This window comes from Macrosteles quadrilineatus, unplaced genomic scaffold, assembly GCF_028750875.1.
Source record: "Macrosteles quadrilineatus isolate MER2022 unplaced genomic scaffold, UCM_ALF_1.0 Scaffold_7__1_contigs__length_78375512, whole genome shotgun sequence".
Taxonomy (NCBI): Eukaryota; Metazoa; Arthropoda; class Insecta; order Hemiptera; family Cicadellidae; genus Macrosteles; species Macrosteles quadrilineatus.
This window is the reverse complement of record NW_026542600.1, coordinates 40,069,059-40,088,148: the sequence shown is the minus strand read 5'-3', so window position 1 is coordinate 40,088,148 and position 19,090 is coordinate 40,069,059. Positions and strand designations below refer to the sequence as shown.

General features: G+C 35.9%; 1 protein-coding gene across 1 annotated transcript in view; it reads right to left on the bottom strand.

Annotated features, from left to right (window-relative positions):
• Positions 1-942: 942 nt before the first annotated feature.
• LOC128998600 (uncharacterized) overlaps positions 943-19,090 on the bottom strand; it is a 54,479-nt gene continuing 36,331 nt past the window's right edge. Inside the window, exons 4-6 of the mRNA XM_054424810.1 lie at positions 15,746-15,899; positions 4,807-4,921; positions 943-3,856 (exon numbers count right to left, since the gene is read on the bottom strand). Coding sequence (XP_054280785.1) covers positions 3,722-3,856; positions 4,807-4,921; positions 15,746-15,899 — 404 coding nt within the window. The 3' untranslated portion in view covers positions 943-3,721. The remainder of the gene's footprint in view (positions 3,857-4,806; positions 4,922-15,745; positions 15,900-19,090) is intronic.

Below are 19,090 nucleotides of genomic sequence, written 5' to 3'. Positions count from 1 at the left end.
TTTATCTGAATTGATTTTCAATTAAATTAAAATAACATAAGCTTAACAAGTACCTAGGTTTGCTGCTACAAAGAAACTAATAAAGTGTGGTTTTTAGGAAAATATTAATAGCTAAGTATAAAATAAATTAATTCGCCAAGTTTGATCAAAATATATCTATAAACAAGCTAACTACAACATTTTACAATATTCTCCATAAGAATATCAAAGGAATTTTAAATTTAACATTTTTTAAATTTTCTTTGTTATTAATAAACCGTACAAAAACACTTTGATATACTAAATTACTTGTTTTTTAAACCAATTTTTACGCCATAAACCCCCGTTCCCATAGTCCGATCATGCTGGTTCACAACTCGTTCGAATAAACGTAGGTTTACACGTTTGTACTAAATTTCATCAAAATCGGATCATTTTTGCTTAAGTTATCACACTAACAGACTCCTATATATATGTGAATTTGAATGGAGGGTGTTTTTTGCCTCTGAGGACCTCAAAATGAAAAAGTAAATTGGTCCCAGGTCTAGGTCTTACCATGAGACCTTTGGTCATAGCAACTTCCCTATAGCGAAATTCGCTAAAACTAAACCTATGTTGAAAATAGAGGAGGAGGATAGTGAAATTAAAACCAATGGAAATAGTCAGACGGGACAAAGTATTATAAGGAATTCATCTAGACTGAGGCTCCTCCCCAGTTTTGTGAATTAGAACAGACTGAAAAAGAGAAATGTTTGGATATTACTTTACAAGTCTTTGATTATTATATTTTGTAGAACATATATTGTAAACAATAGAGTTTGCAAATTGTAAACAGTTTCAATGACTTTTTACCTTATCTGAAACTAAACAGTTTGAATTGGACTTTTATCGAAGACAAATTCTTACCAATAAATAACTAATTTACTCACAGGATCAGAACTAATAAAAACACAAACACATAATTTAATATTTTTTATTAAACAATTATTTCAAAAGTTTATCCAAACACAATTGAAACTATGTAAACTAGTTATACACGTTTATTTACAAAATTAACAAAGTACTATGAATTAATACTTGGGGTGCACTTTGCAATACTGGGTTTGGTTTAACAATACAATAATAGTGATTTGCTCTGTGCAAGAGTGACCCTTGGAAAGCTGAACTAACACACTTATTCTCTATTATTCCTTTCATTCTGTTTATACAATATAACTTAATATCCTATTTACATTCTCACGAAACTGAGTACTTAGTCGATTATTTATATTTGAATAAATAACATATTATGTATATATTTAAAACATGTTTTTTAAAAATCAATAAAACTACAGGCTTTTGTGAGATACAAATAAAAAATAATATTTTCCGAGATAATTTCTCCATTTAGATTTTATTATCGTATACGATTTTGGTTGCAGATGTAGTAAAATATTACTTGAAAATATTTTTACTCTGAAACACAACATGACGCTGAACATTTTAAAATCTTTAAGTATTTGAAGAAAATTGATTGTAAAATGATGGAAATTTTTGGTGGTCCCATACAATATTTGGAAAGTGAGAGTATCAGAGTTCAAAGCCATTCAAGCATTTTTGGCTTAAAGCAAAACTCACATACGTACACTTTTACTTACAAACGACACAACACATGCAGCACATATGAACATACTCGCACACACTTACTATATAGAGAGCGCAGTCAGAAACTAAGACTTCAACTCTTCTAAGGACTAGATACTACTTCTAGTTACAAAACTCGTGCTCTTTAACATAACTGCAATAATTTAAATTACTACATTATTGCTGGATAGATCATCGATTGTAATATCATAAAAAAATAAATACTGAATATACTTCAATAAAATTATGCTTAAAAATATTATATTGCAAGGTACCTGGTATAAATAATTTTAGAACTTATGTTTTCATGCAATTAAAATGGTTAAAATACAATTTCACTGCTATGTGAATAGAATTTTTCTTCAATTGGCAAGCATATTTTAAATGGTGCATCAACAGTTTTAACTATAAATGAATGAACACACTTCAAGAAACATTTTATCAAATGTGTATAAACCAGCAGTATTATTTTTATTATTGAACAGTAAATATTTATTAGTTCCAATTAGCATACTGAGTAATCTGATTTAACATTTGTGGCCTAAAGAACAAAATTAGGTACAATTACTTGATAGATATGTTTGAACAAGTCAAAACATCATACCCTTTATTGTTTATAAATTTGATCATTTTTAACCATTAAATAAGAGTAGTATTTGGTTATTTATTGATTTCTCATATAGCTTCCTGATCTCATCTTGAAAGTGTACTAAATCTGATCACTAAATATGCAATTTGGAAATATAAATTTGTGTACATCTCATCACAACCTGTTGGTAACTAAACCTGAGGAACTTATCTTATAAAGGAATTAAATGTAGGTTAACTATTGGACGATCAGCATCACTCTCATTTCCTCTATGCAAAGTACTTTTGCACCACAACTCATCATGTGTACTGATTTAAAGAGACATAAGAAATATTAATGGAAATCTTTAACAAAAAAATGCACAGGAAACATGAGAAGCAAGAATTACTTTTTAAGGATAAAATTTACTAAAAATGTCAATCCAGACAGTTTAATATATTGTATACAAGTTTTCCTTTTATAATTTTTACAAGGAGAGTGATTTTTCAAAGGAAACTTAAGAAAAATAGTTTATTTTGCAAGATAGACAAAGCAGTTAGTCGGCTTGAAAAGTAAAGAACATTTTAAACTTGTATTTAACATTTGTTCAAAGTTAACTGCGACTAGTTATAACTCTATACTCCCTATGCAGTCTTCTAATCGGCTAGGATTCATTGTTTCCAATGGAATGTTTCGATGAAAGACATAAAAAGTTCCACAAGAAACTTGTGTTTTTAATTTGATATGGTATTATATACTAATTATGAGAGTTATCCATTTAAGATAATAAGATAATATTTAATTGGTAATTTTTTGTGGTACTACTAAAATTATAATATATATATACAAACAAGATATGATAAACAGTTCTACTGCTTTTACTTACTTGAAGTTAAACAATCATAACAAATTGTGAAACTCGACAAGTAAAATTTTAAATATAATTTTCACATCCATTTAAAATATTGAAACATTAACAATAAGAAACCCTGGACACAGGACACACCTTGGGTGCTAAAATTACCTGAAAAATATACTAAAATAATTCACTTTACAATAAACATTTAACGATTAAATACTTTTAACAATTAATTACACTAAAAGGATGTTACTTACATACAAGGTATCTTTTGCGAAAACGTATTTACAAAGGTAAGTAGATAACGTACCTACGAGAAATACTATAGTCTGTATGATGGAGTTTGTCTCTTGACCCTATGTCTATTTGGGACTGGCCCGAGCCTTTAAACCGTTAGTTAGTCCCAAGTAGACGAAGGACACCGAGACAAGTTTCATCATATGGTACAGACTATAGCCGATATGTTGAGCAAAATGAAAAATTATGTATCCAATTTAGGAATGCTCTTCGCAGAAATAACATGACTATGTAATAGCTCGGATCCTGGAGTTAAAGCATAATTGTATAAATAGATCTACAAAACCAGGTCTTTAATAGGAAGTCTAAATACTAACACTAAATAAACATTGACTCCAGAATTCTGAGGTAACGGACGGCTAAGCATAAAATTGGATGTCTAGGAGGAGGTACATTCACGTTCGATGGACCAGGAGGAAAACCAGGGCAAGAGAAGCGAGGAGGAGAGAAGAAGACACAGATGAGAGGGAAGCTGCGCTGATGTCTTCCTCACAAATCTGGGAGCCAGAGGGGTACTTCTCACAATGGACCTGTGGGAAAAAACCAGTAGTGAACATAAATGTATGACTCTGGGTAAGAGAATAGAAGAGAAGAGAGGAAGACACAGATGAGAGAAGCTGTGCTGATGTCTTCCTCACAAATCTGGGAGCCAGAGGGGTACTTCTCACAATGGACCTGTGGGAAAATACCATTAGTGAACATAAATGTATGACTCTAGGTAAGAGAATAGAAAAGAAGAGAGGAAGACACAGATGAGAGAAGCTGTGCTGATGTCTTCCTCACAAATCTGGGAGCCAGACCACAACATTGAGCAATATAAGGGTTTTAACTTTTATTTAAAATATAGCTTCTCTGAAAAATATTAATAGAATTACAAGATTTCCTTTTTTTATCGCTGTATCATCGACTTTAATGACATTTCTATTGGAGTGATTAATTGTATTTGGATGATGATAAAGGTAGTGAGAATCAGCAAAACGTGACAAAGGTCATATCAAAGGGGCACTCAGATAGCCACACTTGACCCCTGTGATGTTTCAAAACTGATCAAATGATTGTTGTGTTGGGTATTTAGGCAAACAAACGCTCAAAAAGTATTTCTTTGAAGAATCTAAGCTTTAAGCGTATAAGTTTGAATATTTTTGTTAGAAAACTGAATTATTTTCAAGTTATTCTTTGGCTTATATTCAACTTTATGGCGACTTTGTAAAATATAACAAAGTCTGTTAATTTCAATTAATTATGTGAGGTCAAAATTGAAGATATTAGGCCTAGATCCACTTTTTTCAAATTCTAACTAATAGAGGGTGATATAACAATTAAAATAATGTTAAATGTTGTCAGTAAGATCTATAAATATTATTTAATGGATTAATCTAGCACATATTATAGTTAGGCTAAATTTCCAAAATTATAATTAATCTCATTTAGGTGTTTCCATGTAAATAATGATAATTTTTTTATCCCTTATCCAATTTACCTGAATGAGAGAGGATGCCATTCGATCCAAAAATCCTTTGGTAAAGGTTGCAGTTTCTTCTCCACAAGTGTCCATAACGATAGCATGTGAACATCTTAGGTATTCTTGGAAAGAGCTGTAACAAAAACACAATTTTCATGGAAATTACTGTTGTTTGTGTTTAGCAATATTTTGTACCAATAACTTAAAATCAGTTTAATAGATAATTTGTTTCATGATGTCTACTTTTAATTAATTAATTTGTTAATCAATTAATTAATTGTTGATAAAATATATTGAACTTGTAAAACTATTAGAAACTAAGTTACCAATTAATTATATCAAATACTTATAAAATCTCTATTATGCTATATTTTGCATATTTTGTTCCGTTATTGGAAGCCTATATATATATATAGCCAGTTTAATTGAATCTGTACGAATAAATTTAAAACTTTCTGCATTTCGCAATAGAGGCAGTTGTGAGGTACCAGGATTGAAAACTTGCTTAAATAATTAATTGGTTTCGATAAATATAAGCATATTGCATATTGCAACGAAAGCAATTGTGGCAGGTTCTGGTGGTTCTGTCGTGTACAATAATAGCGATAAGATCTGCAATACATTATGTGATGTTAAGTACTACATTAAATGTAAAGTGGTATGAGGTTCACTCGCACTACATTGCTGTATGTAGGTAGCCGCTGCTCGCTTGTACGGCGCCACACAAATGGCAGGAATAACAGCATTTTTAGCAAATTTCCCATATAGGGAATACGCTATTACCGTAGTACTCATGGTAAGACCTGGACCCGGGACCGATTTACTTTTTCGTTTTGATGTCCCTAGAGGCCAAAAACACCATCCGTTCAAATTCATATATATAAATATATATATGTGTGTCCATTAGCACGATAACTCGAGCAAAAATGATCCGATTTTGATGAAATTTGGTACAAACGTGTAAACCTACGTTTTTGCGAACGAGTTCGCGAACCAGCATGATCGGACTATGGGAACAGGGGTTTATGGAGGTTTTGACCCTAAAAACTTAAAATTTAGCAATTTCTTTCAAAACCATTTTCTAAAGCTTAAAAAACAAATAATTTAGTATATTGAAGCGTTATTATGCGCCTAATGGTTACGGAGAAAATTTTAAAAATCTGTTAATTTAAAATTCTCATGTTATTTTTATGGAGAATAGAATAAGTAAACTGTTGTAGTTTGCTTGTTTATGAACATATTTTGATCAAATTTGGAAAATGCATTCATTTCATACTAAACTATAAACATTTTACAATAAAAAAAATCGCCTTTTTACCCTCCCTGTTGCAGCAAACCTAAGTACTCGTTAAACTAACGTTATTAAAATAGAAAATAAATGTAATATTTTTAAGGAGATATTTTAGTGTAAATCCAATCAGGCAAATGGAAATTCGCTTAGGTTTGCTGCAGCGGGGGTATTTTATTTTATATTAATTTACAATTATTTAAGCATTTTACGATTTAAAATAGTGTGCTAGCAGACCCTCTGTTTAAATTAGCGTCAGAAAATACCCGTGTTTCCTTGAAATACAATTCTTGCAAATATACTGTTTGTGATTTACAATTCTGACTACGAAAAAGTTATTCCGTGTTTAATTAATTTCAAGATACCCCAAGTAAAGAATTGTTCAATGTTTCAAATGATTCAACAATCCAAAAGATGTTTGCAAAAGATAATTGAGCTTTTATTTATAGTTTTAGCAAACGATGATGAGAAGAAACCTACAAAAGATTGTTTACAAAGTTAACAAATATTAAATTACTGAAATCATCTCGTCAAAACTTATTCGTAACGGTTTCCCAGATTTCAATTCCGATTTACACTCTTTCATTAGAGCGAACAGTTACCAAACTACATTCCGAAACAAGCCGACAGTAAAATATAAATACTCCTTTAATAAATAAATGACGGAACGATAAACTCTTTGCATATTTCAACGTGGTCTCGATTGGACATGAATTTTTAACGGGTGTTTTCCATCGTGTTTGGCGCGCTTTGGACAGCGATTCGTCACTCGGAGGGCTGTGCTGTAGTGAAAAAATCAATAAAAATATAATAAATGGACGCAAAAACATGCCAATAACTTATATATTTCATGTTCACTACAGTAGCACGATAACGAAAATCCCGATTGTTATACAACTGTTTTAACTTTAAAGACTTGTGAAAACACCGGATTCCAAACATCTTTCAGGGACGTAAGACAACAATGAGACAAATCTGATAATTACGTAACAATGGTTTTATTCAGATGAATGCGTGATACGTACTTCAATACCAACTAAAAAACATGAAAAATGAGACACCCTCTGTTTTAGTTTTTTTTAGGTTGTCCAGTTTGTACCTATTGCAGAAAATAAATCGGAGTCGTATCAATCTAGTTTGTTGAGAACTTAGGAGAATTGCGTTGGGTTGGGTATGGGGGTCGGTGGTAATCACTGTATTTTGGAGCGACTATGCGGTCAAATTGCCGTCTGTGGCTTATCACAAACAAACATATACAGTTGAGCACACGCCAGGTCCGACGAATATTAATCTTACATTTATAAATGGAAGTAGGGCATAACTCAGTTTGTTGAGGATCAGGAATTTGTCACACAATTCGATCGTTAGAAATGTGCTTACCGTTTTGAATCAATACATCAATATTTTAGAATTGTTCAAAACTCTCTTGGGGACAAATAATTTAAATCTAGGATAATAAAAATTGTCTTTTATTAAAAAGATATAACTGAGAAATTTGAAGTAGCTACATCTAATAATGTCTTAATGTTATCGTTATCAAAAGTGTTTGATGCGTTTCTCAATGTTATTTGATAATATTCGGCATGAAGAGAATATGAGAATAATGATGATGATATATTTTCACCAAAAAGCAGTATGGGAACCTAATGTTATTTTTCACAACCGATTCGGACAATTCTTTTAATATTTTGTGTGGTTAATTTAAGCAAAGCTGAACTTAACTAGTAAAAACCAAACATATTATTGATCACTACATCTGGGAATTTAACGACATGCGTTTGCTTTCCGACCAATTTGAGTTTAAACGTTTGTATTGCCAATTCCAAAACTGCTGTTTGAGTGATAAAGTTCGATATCAAGCAGAGAAACTATCGCAAAAGTTTAATATTTCAAGATATCTTTGTCGATTGTTTTAGTTACGTCGAATATTTACTTTTGGATAGCTTTCTTGAAAGTTTAAAACTTATTTTTGTTCATCAAGCATAAAACCAAATAAAGTAGTGAATGATTCTACTACATCTTTCGTAACGATTTTTATCTTGGATACAAGTTTTACGAAATAAAATTCATATAACGTAGATTCTGAAGTATTCTCCACTTGAACCCAAATTAGCCTACTTAGGGCACACATTAATTAAAAAATAACAGTCTTAACCTGCAACATTGTAAATTTTGTTAGAAAATATTGAAGAAAATACGACTCCATCCGAAAATAAAACATAGAAAATATCGATAGAATTTTTAAACAAATTCTGTAAACAATTTTTAACGACGTTTCGAATTTTTGATTAATCCGTCATCATGTGACAACTAGCATAGCTTGAAATTGTTACAGTCTTTGTATGGACTGGCTATTAATCGCTCAATGTCTCGTTTGATAGTCGCGGTCCGTCGTTTGATTCCATCGTTCGATCTAGCGCCAGTCAGTCGGCGTTTGATTGTCTATTAACCCCGCGAGTCAGGCCAAGGAATCGGTCATATTTCCCAAACCGTAATGCACGCGGCAAGACAAATCGCCAGACACATAAAATAAATCCCAAGTATTTGACTAATTGGAGCAATTGGTCGTCTACTTGTTCAAAACAGCATTGCACACAATTGAACTTCATAATAACTGTGAGACAAATAAAATATATCGGGGCGGTCAAAGGCTACGTAAGAAACCAATTTATCAGTTTTTTTTTTATGTCTACTAAACATTTGGTGTTAAGAAAGCGGTATAATTTATTTCCAAACACTCAAAATACGCTTGGTGTTGGTACAATTGCATTTAGAGTGAAGTTAAATCGTGCTAGGAACTTAATTCCCGCATGCACCTATGTTTAGACGTTTAGCTAGGCACTATGGTCACAATAACAACATTAGTAGGTGAAGACCTCTTAAAATCTAGTGAAAATTGTCAAAGTGATTCATACTTTAAGGGAAGCCGTTACCGAAGGTGGTTGGGTTTGTAGCAGCCGACCAACACAGCATTTACGAATATCAGTCGCCAAGATTCTACAAATGTTGACGAATTACCATCTCAACATCCGAAGAAAGATACTTTCAAACACCGATACATCATACTTACAGGGATGGGAATAAATAGCTCTCAATGAATTAACAGGCAGTCGAGCGCTTCCGCGCTAATTTCGGCACTCGCCAGCTTTCCCTGTTCCATCACAGCGAGCATAACAGATTGTGTTTATATCTCTAACAATGCTAGTCTTGGCAGACGATTGGACACTGACAAACGTGTTTGTTTACTTTTCAAATCTAAACTCTAATTTGAACATTCGTAACAACGCATTTACAATTTACAAATGAAACATGATGTGGCTTATAAAGATTGTTTACTTTATCATCTACGGGGATAAAAGGGGGTTAGTCATGTACTAATATGCAAAACAGATTATTCACAATAAATAGAATTAATTCTTACAATGCGTTTTTCTATGTTCACGAATAATTCCATTAAAAGTCCATTAATGCAAGATCAAAAAACAGTTGCCCGATTTAATAAGTTGCAAAAACTAGATACTAGGGTTATCAGTAAATATAAGTACGTCGAGATCAAAAATTACTCGATAAAAATGTCGGAAAACCCAATAAGATTGAGAACGTGAAGTCCAGGCTATTTCCGGTGGACCAAATCACAATAAGTCTTATCTACTAGAGCAACAGAGTGTGTCCTTCAAACTTCGACTTGCTTTTGTTTTGTTTTGTCGGGTTTTCTTATAGACTTGTACTCAACCGCTTGAAATCTGGGGTTAACAAGTTATTATCACATCTTTCGCGGAATTAAATATTATTTACCCTATTTTTTAACGTGAAGGGGTGAATTTTTTAATTATTAATTATGCTTCTTGTTTCCTATGTTTTAGACGGTGTTACATTCAGCTTTAGCATCTACTATTGCAGTACATACTATTGATGTCCTTACATTGGCTATTGAGTTGATTAAATTAGGAGTCATTGCTCTAAGGTGGACAATAAGTATAAAAGTGTTTATATATTATGTAATCTATAAGCACAAAAGTCAAATAATATATCTCGGCAGGAAGATATATTCTAGAAGTCACTTACAATGATTGCAACGAATTTTCATACTATTTGCTAGTGGGAGGTTATTATTTCGTGGACAAATCAAAACATAAAGTATTATAGGTATAAATGTATAGTATATTAATTTTATTATAATCGATATTAATCATTTTAGTGAATGAGTGTCTTAAAAATGTTGAGCTTAGAGACGAAAGGTTGTATAAGAAACCTGTAAGTCCATCACTGGTAGTGGGAGGCTGGATTCAGGACCGAGAGATTCAATTCAATAAGTTGGGACGTCAAAGGATGATCCAGATATGGCAAAACACTCAAATCTGTCTCTACTTCTCCTAAAGCTAAGGATTTTAAATTGTCTCATTTATAAACACTGTCAAATCAATTATTGAAGTTCATTGCTAATATTTTCAACGACAAAATGTTTGGATTGCATCAAACATAACAACGACAATAGCTATACATATACATTTATTAGTGACAGTTTTAATTTAGCAATAGCTATCCAGTTTACTAACTCTCGGATCTTAAATAATACCTTTACGCCACACTACATTATTTTGACGAACTTCCCACGCAAGGATTTAGTCCAGAAAACAGCTGTTTGCCACCAGCTTATTCAAATGGGGTTTCATTGCGTACTACCATCTAGGCCTAGGCCTAACCTCAATCTAGCTTTTGTCAATGTCCAGTGCTTGCGAAATAAACTAAACCTAATATCTCTGTTCGCTGAGGATAAATCACTTGATGTACTAGGTATAAGTGAACACTGGTTAGTATTAAATGAAGTAGAATTTTACAGGGAAATTCAGAACATGACTTATGCTACTGGTTATTATAGAAAGAATCATATCCATGGTGGTGTGATGATGTACATTAAACAAGATATAAATTTTAAACCACTTGACCTAACTCAATTTTGTTTTGAGATGCATATTGAAGTATGTGGTGTGGAATTGCTGGATCACAATTTGGTCATTGTATCCATTTATAGGCCACCAAGCGGCGACATAGATATTTTTCTTGATACCCTAGATAAATGCCTCAGCTCCATAAATAGACAAAGTGGTGACATTGTGCTAGGTGGTGACTTAAATATTGCCTTGAACATGCCCTCAGCACTATCCGAGGACCTGGAAACCGTACTTCGTGGACAGGGTTTGTTCATCACAAATCGTGTGCCCACCAGAGGAGATAGATGTATAGACTCGATTGCCTCAAACCTCGATGTCTGGGATTATAGTGTGGAGGTACCTTTTGCGCTGATTGCCGACCATCTGCCAGTGCTGATGAGTGTAAAGAAGACAGCTTTGGTGAGTAATTTATCTTCTATACCATGGCATGACAATTATGTATTTTATAAGAGAAATGTGAGTGACCAACTGCTGCCTCAGTTTAAGGAAGCCTTAAGTAAAATAGACTGGGCTCTGGTCCTGGACGACCCAGACCCAGCGTCCTCTTTTCAAGCTTTTCACAGTAAACTGCTGGAAGTGTTCAATTTCTTTTTTCCGCTCTTAAATAAAGCCAAGCCTAAATCGCAGCCAAAGCAAAGAAGTAGGGGTAACGCATGCATTGCCAAGGACTGGTATACACCTGAGCTGGGCAGGGTCAGAGCTTTTACAAAACTGATCTTTGATAGATATAAGGCCGAGCAATCTCCTAATGCAAGGGACAAACTTTACTCTCTGTATCTGAAAACGAAGCGTAATTATAAATGTCAGGTAAATGAGGCCAAAAAAAGGGCAACTGTAGTACACATCCAGAGTTCACTAAACCAATGTAAGGCAGCATGGTCAGTGATAAATGACTCGAGGAAGAAAAATGAAGTAGTCAACAAACTTTCTAGTCCAGATGACTACAACCAGTTCTTTGTCAACTCAGTTAAAGACATAACTGAAGAACTGAGCAGAAAAGCCGCTGGAAACCGAAGCGGAGAAACCAGAGTCCAGGTGCAGCCCCTGACCCCTTTGGAGGAATGGAATCCTACTACGCAAGAGGAAGTAATTAAAATAGTTAAATCTTTCTCCAACTCAAGAAGTCCAGATATCTACGGAATCTCACCTTGGATTCTCAAGTCTGTTATAAATGAAATATCACTGCCTCTGTCTGAAGTGATAAACAGGTGTCTGCGGGTGGGACTTTTTCCAGACTGCCTTAAAATCTCAAGGACTATACCTGTTTTCAAAAAGGGGGACGCAAACCTTACCTCAAGTTATCGGCCAATCTCAATAATCCCGACTGTAGGGAAGATTGTGGAGAAGATTGTACAGAGACAGATTGTCGACCATTTTGAAGTAAATCACTACTTTACAGCATCCCAACACGGGTTTCGGAAGTCGAGATCTACAACAACAGCCCTCGTCTCCTTGATTAGTGAGGTTTTGGACTCCTTTGAAAATAGACAGTCAATGGCTCTGGTCCTTTGCGACCTGTCAAAAGCCTTCGACATTGTCTCCCACGACATATTGCTTGAGAAGCTCGGCTATTATGGAGTTGGCGGAGTTGCCCTCCAGACCTTTAAATCCTACTTAGAAGGTAGAAGTCAGATGGTAGCAGTGCAGGGCGCACTGTCCTCCCCAGCCGATGTGAAGTTCGGAGTTCCGCAGGGCTCAATAGTTGGCCCCACTCTCTTCCTGATACTGATGAACGACCTAGGTTGGGATAGAGATACTCTACTCTTTGCGGACGATACAACCCTGCTGGGCAGGGGGCAAGATCCTACTGAGGCGGTCGCTTGTTCAGAACTTCTATTCCAAGAGGCTAAAGACTGGTTCCTCATAAATAACTTGAAGCTCAACGAAGATAAAACACAAAGGCTTCTGCTCACCCTAAGCAGATCATCTCCATCTCCTGACCCTCCTGTCAAACTTCTTGGCTTCGTCCTGGACTCCAAGTTACAGTGGGGCCCTCATATAAATTCTGTTTGCGTAAGACTGAGTAGAGTGATCTTCCTCTTGAGAAAACTGAAACACCTGATAACTGCGCAGTACCTGTTGACAGTCTATTTTTCGCTTTTTCATAGCCACGTGGCCTATGGCATCCAACTGTGGGGACATGCTGCCGACAGCAGTCGTGTGCTCCGCTTGCAGAAACAGGCATTACGAGTAATCACAAATAGTAGGAGGCGGAAGCCATGCAGACCCCTTTTTAAACTGTTAAACGTCTTCACAGTCTATAACCAGTACATCCTTGCCTGTGTTGTACACATTAAAACCAACCTGAGCAATTTTGAACTCCGAGGCCAGCTCCACTCTTACAACATTAGAGGAGCACAGAAGCTCAATACCCAGCGGTATAGACTGTCCCTGACAAGAGATAGCTTCCCTGCAGTTGCTGTACATATGTTTAATGCCCTGCCACTCCACCTGAGAGAGCTAGAGCCGAAAATATTCAAGGACAGAATCAAGGAGCTCCTCCTGCAAAACCCGTTCTACTCAGTTGACGAGTATTTTGAGGAAGCACCAACTCTTGACCACCCACCGCCATCTAAAGCTTAAGTTTTAAATATATGTTTTATTAAAGAAAGTTTTTATTTTATAAAAGTTTGACGCTGTCTATCCGGCCCTGGCTGGTCAGAGACGAAGAGGAGGTAATAGGTAATAGGTAATAGGTACTGTGCTGCAATGAGTTTTGCCGGACACCAATCAGCTGATTATACTGTATTTAGGTGGCAGTGAGTGGTTATAAACAAAAACATAACCTCTCTTAGAGGTTATGACTAGTGATTTTTAGTCCTTTAGTTGGTGGAAATATATAAGGATTTGTACGGATTTAGTAGTATGGCGTAAACTATCGTACGTAACTCGTCCAAAATGTGTGTACCGGACTCGTATGGTAATCCCGTACTCGACTTCGTCTCGCACGGGAACGACGACACTCGTCCGGTAAACACTTATTTTCAGGACTAGTAACGTAATATACTATTCCCGGCTCTAGCGTCCTAAACACTACTTCAACTCAGGGCTTACTGGTTTGCAATAGTTTTTTTCAGTTTTAAGTTACGGAATTCCCCTTGCTAACGGTTTCCTCATATTTTTACCAAAATAAAATTGTAAAAGACTGCGTCACAGAACGTTTTTAACATAATTTTGCAGTGGGAAATTTTATAGAACATTGACATCACATAGCTTACACATAAGTTAATGTAAAATGGGGTAAAAAAACGAAAATACGTCTTAGAATTATTAAATCGAAGGAATTTAATTCCTCAACGATGTCACAAAACAGTTCATTGAAGGACCACAGGTAATTTTAAAAGAATAATCTCATGTTAAAACTCCTAACGATCTATCAAGTAAGATACTGTCCTGCAACATATTATTTCTAGTAGCATTCTAGAATGTGTACAATCGACGACGGGGCTGCTTGAAATGTGCAAGGGATCGCTATTCTCCACAATAACGTCTCAGATACATTATGGAACATCGGATTTGGGGCAAATTAACTCCGTCGCTTGGACGGATGCCACAAGGAATTATTGAGGACTGTAATCTGGCCGAAGACGTACCTGCCAGCCCCCTGTCATTGCTTACTGCGTAGGCGCTGCCAGAATATTGCGGTTTAGCACTTAGAAATATACTTTAGAAAATATACGTCTGCTTTAATTTATATTTTTAAAATCAAAGAATACATTTTATTACTTAATTAATTTAGAAAAACAAATCGTAGGGTCGGAGGTTGTAACTGCTTCGACCCTGAGAAGATAGAATTAAGTTTGTGTATTTATACGAAATGGTTTAGCAAACAAAATGGCTCTTTATCGATACTTGAACCTTTCACTATTAATAAAACTAGACATTACATCCCCATGTTAAATTTTTAGCCAGATTTTTTTTCAAAATCTTCGTAGTTGATGTGAGGCCACCTACAGATTGCGCTGATCTAAATTAGTAAATTCTGACGAATACATAAACTTTTTTACCAATTCTTAGAAAATGACTCATTGTGAGCTATAGCAACTGTTATGAACCATCAACTTGGTCAGCAACATAAACTAAGGTATGAACTTTTTAGACATCGCATTCTGTGACTGGTTCACACAACAACGTTCTTTTTAATACAAAATTTGCGACAGCTGGTCCATATAGATGGGATGTCTACTTCAGTACCCAATAGACAATGCTTGAACTGTACTGTGAAATGTTTCAATCCTTCCTCGGTCCCTAGAAGTCCAACTCAAGTTAGCCCATTGATCTTGCTGCATTCAGAATCTTTTTCCGCAATTTGGTTAGGTATGATCAGGAGTTTCAGATAACAGACATGGTAATACTGCACGAAATTCTATTCTATGTAGAGGGAGGAAGATCCGCCACAACCAAGAGTTAAGAAAGCCATTCCGAGATCCCGATATTGTAGGAGAGGCCAAAAGCAGAAGGCTAAGGTGGGTTGGTCATATCTTGAGCAGAAATGAGGAGAGCTTGTTGAAGAAGATACTAAGGAGGATCCGAGGGGAAAGAGAACAGTAGGAAGACCAAAGGCCAGATGGTGGGATCAAGCCCGAAAAAGATGAAACTCGGAGGACCGAGAGAACTGGCGGCAATGTGCTGGCGAGGCCAAGTACTACTAGCTTGGGTACAAGTGGTCATGGCAGTAAGTAAGTAGAGGGAGGGAGGGAGGGAGGGATGTACATACCAACAGAGTCTGCGGACGTGTCTCTCAGTGTCTCCTTCACTGGTGTCGTTGGACATGAGACCACTGAGTTCTTGCAGCTTGTGTTGGTAGTCCCTGGCGCACTCCTCGTAGTCTTGCTTGACTTCCCACATGCAACTGGCGTGTCTCAGGAACTCTGCAACAATAAACTCAGCTAAGACTTGGGCATGACACTTTAAGTTGCTTGACTTCCCACATGCAGCTGGAATGTCTCAGGAACTCTGCAACAAGAAACTTAGCTAAGTCTTGGGCATGACACTTTAAGTTGCTTGACTTCCCACATGCAGCTGGCGTGTCTCAGGAACTCTGCAACAAGAAACTCAGCTAAGACTTGGGCATGACACTTTAAGTTGCTTGACTTCCCACATGCAGCTGGCGTGTCTCAGGAACTCTGCAACAAGAAACTCAGCTAAGACTTGGGCATGACACTTTAAGTTGCTTGACTTCCCACATGCAGCTGGCGTGTCTCAGGAACTCTGCAACAAGAAACTCAGCTAAGACTTGGGCATGACACTTTAAGTTGCTTGACTTCCCACATGCAGCTGGCGTGTCTCAGGAACTCTGCAACAAGAAACTCAGCTAAGACTTGGGCATGACACATTAGTGGCATGACTTCATATAGTTTATTTGACTTCGTCAAGATGAAAACAAATTACATGGAAGAACTTGTACATGCCAATAGTCAACAAAGGCTGTTTACTCTTGTATACATCTTTAATAGGCTATATCAGAAGCTTGACAACCAGAAACATGGACTCTCTTAAATGTTTATTTAAATTTGCAATTGGATACTATATTTATCAAATAAATATAAAATCTAGCAAATCAATTGTATCTACACTTTTGAATTCCCTTGAATACAATTCTTACACGTATTGCAACTAAAAGTTTAGTTCTAAATCGATCTTAACTCTGCTATCAGTTTTGAAAGTTAAGGTTGACATACAAAGTATGTGATCAGGGCGTGACAGAGTGGTGAAATTATGCCATCACACAGATGTTACAAGACCGATGTTACTATCGAATGTTCTGATAACATAACTGTTCTGACATTGGCGGTTTGTCGCGAAATCTCAACACCATTACAACTTAGCCAGTGACTAAGTTGTACAGTATCTTTGACTTTGATTATTGCGAGTAACCTTATGGTTTTACTGTAGGCCTGTTAACATCTGAAGCTTTAAAGGCTTTAAAAGCTTGAGCTGAAGTTTTAAAGGAATTTCATGTTCCGTTAAGTTTGAGTTCGTTAGTTTGACCATAGACAAAAAGAATTAAATATAGACTGTCAGCCGTGCTGTGGTTACCATGGTTACCATAGGTTCTGGCGCACACCGCTGGGAGCGCCGTGTAGTTACGTAGCGCGTACGCAGTAACTACATGGTGCTCCCAGCGGTGTGCGCCAGAACCTATGGTAACCGCAGCACGGCGGACGGTCTATATTTGATTCATTTTGTCTATGGTTTGACTAAAAGGTTTTTTTTATTATGATTTAACTTTTAGCACTAACAATACTATTTCAATTCAAGAAATAATATATATGTGTTTAAAACTAATCAACATCCCCAAATTATTCCAGTATATTTCCATATTTCTGATAAACTATAACGTCAATCAATAAACAAATCACAATGGAAGTCAAGCTATGAACCACTCAGAGACAAAAGCAAAGTTATTTCCTGGCGAAAAGTGCGATCAGGATCAGGAAGATTGTACGATTGACAGAGAGGCAGAGAGCGCGATAGAATATAATAGAACAACGCCACCAATCGTGAAATGCCTGTTGAGAGGCTCTTGCCTTTGTTTGGTATTCGTGTTAATTAGGAATCACATATTATTGTTCCGGCTCGTTTACCATGCTCGGCTTTCTGGTTCGATATTTTAATTATTTTTATTCAACAGTGCAAAGAAACTTCACTTCTATTATAGAAACGCGATTTTATAAATAAATATATTGCAATCGTTATTACCCACCCGTATTGCAGGAGTATTGAATTTATTGAATTCGTTTATAGTATAGTTTTCAATGCTGAGTGTTGATTAAAATTGAGTTTAGATGGTTGGCAAGTAAATAAGGGTTTGAACATTTGAAACATAAATACACTGCGTGCTATATTGTGAAGACCTATCCAAAAGAATCTGAATTTCCAAACAACTCTTCCAAAACCACTTGGTGACCAAGCAAAAACGGGACCAGTCCTCAAGTCGGGCAACGTCTTTGTTCACGTGAGTATAAAACTTGTTTCATTTACGTAAGAACGTGGCCTTGGTCTGCGAAGGGCATTAAGGTTATGTATGTATTGTTTATTATGTAACCTATTTCGGGGGGAGTGGATATGTAGCACGTATTCTATATTAGTTTGGTACAAAAAAAAATATCCATTTTATGATTTTCCCCAAATTACTAAGCTTTTTGTTGTCAAAGGACTTTGAAAATGTACCAGTTCTCACAAAAACTTATAGATCTATAAATTAAGTTTCTAACAAAATTATTACCCAAGCACGATTCCCAGGGATTTATATGTTTTACGCTGTACAAGCATTTAGTCAACATATACACATTAATTCATTCGGTAAACCTAGAAACGTCAAATATATTTTAGCTTTCGGAAGACCGGTGAGGAAACTTCAAGAAAAATTGTAATGCATGCCTAACTTCTGACGGGGCCTCACACTTCAATACTTTTTAATCAAGTGCGCAAGAGAAAAACGGGGGTCTGTAAGTAGGCTATTCTTGGAACGTAGGCCTACTCCGCGCCGCGCCGTGCCGGTGAGAGGAGTGACGTCACATCGTACGATCTTGTAGCACCAATGGAGATGCCCCACGAGCACGATGCGCTCACCTGACTGGTGGTCCCGTACAATATCGTAAATTACGAGACGCGGGAATTCCTTGAACTTCCCCGCATCACATTCCACTGGCGACATCAAAGTCACCACAGGAAGGCCTAGCGATCTGCTGTGCCATTCATATGGTCATCTTAACTTGTAAACATTCACACTTCGTAAACGTAAATATCGTTAAACTTGTCAAGTCATTTGGTCCAAGACCACAACCTTGAGGGACTACGCAACTTCTTGTGGAACTTTTTGTTCTGTAAACGAGAAATTTGACCCTTGTAACGTCCGGTTTTTATTTTTTGCCATGAAGCCTTACACGGGTGACCTCCAAGTGTAACAAGTCCACTCAAGTTGAAACTGATTAGCATAAAGATTAGAGTAAACGTGTGACTTTGGTATTGTCGTTTTTTGTTGTAAAATGAACTTCACGTGTTATTCAATGTTATATTTAGTTATAAATTATGTAGGCCTATGAACCTAAATATTAAC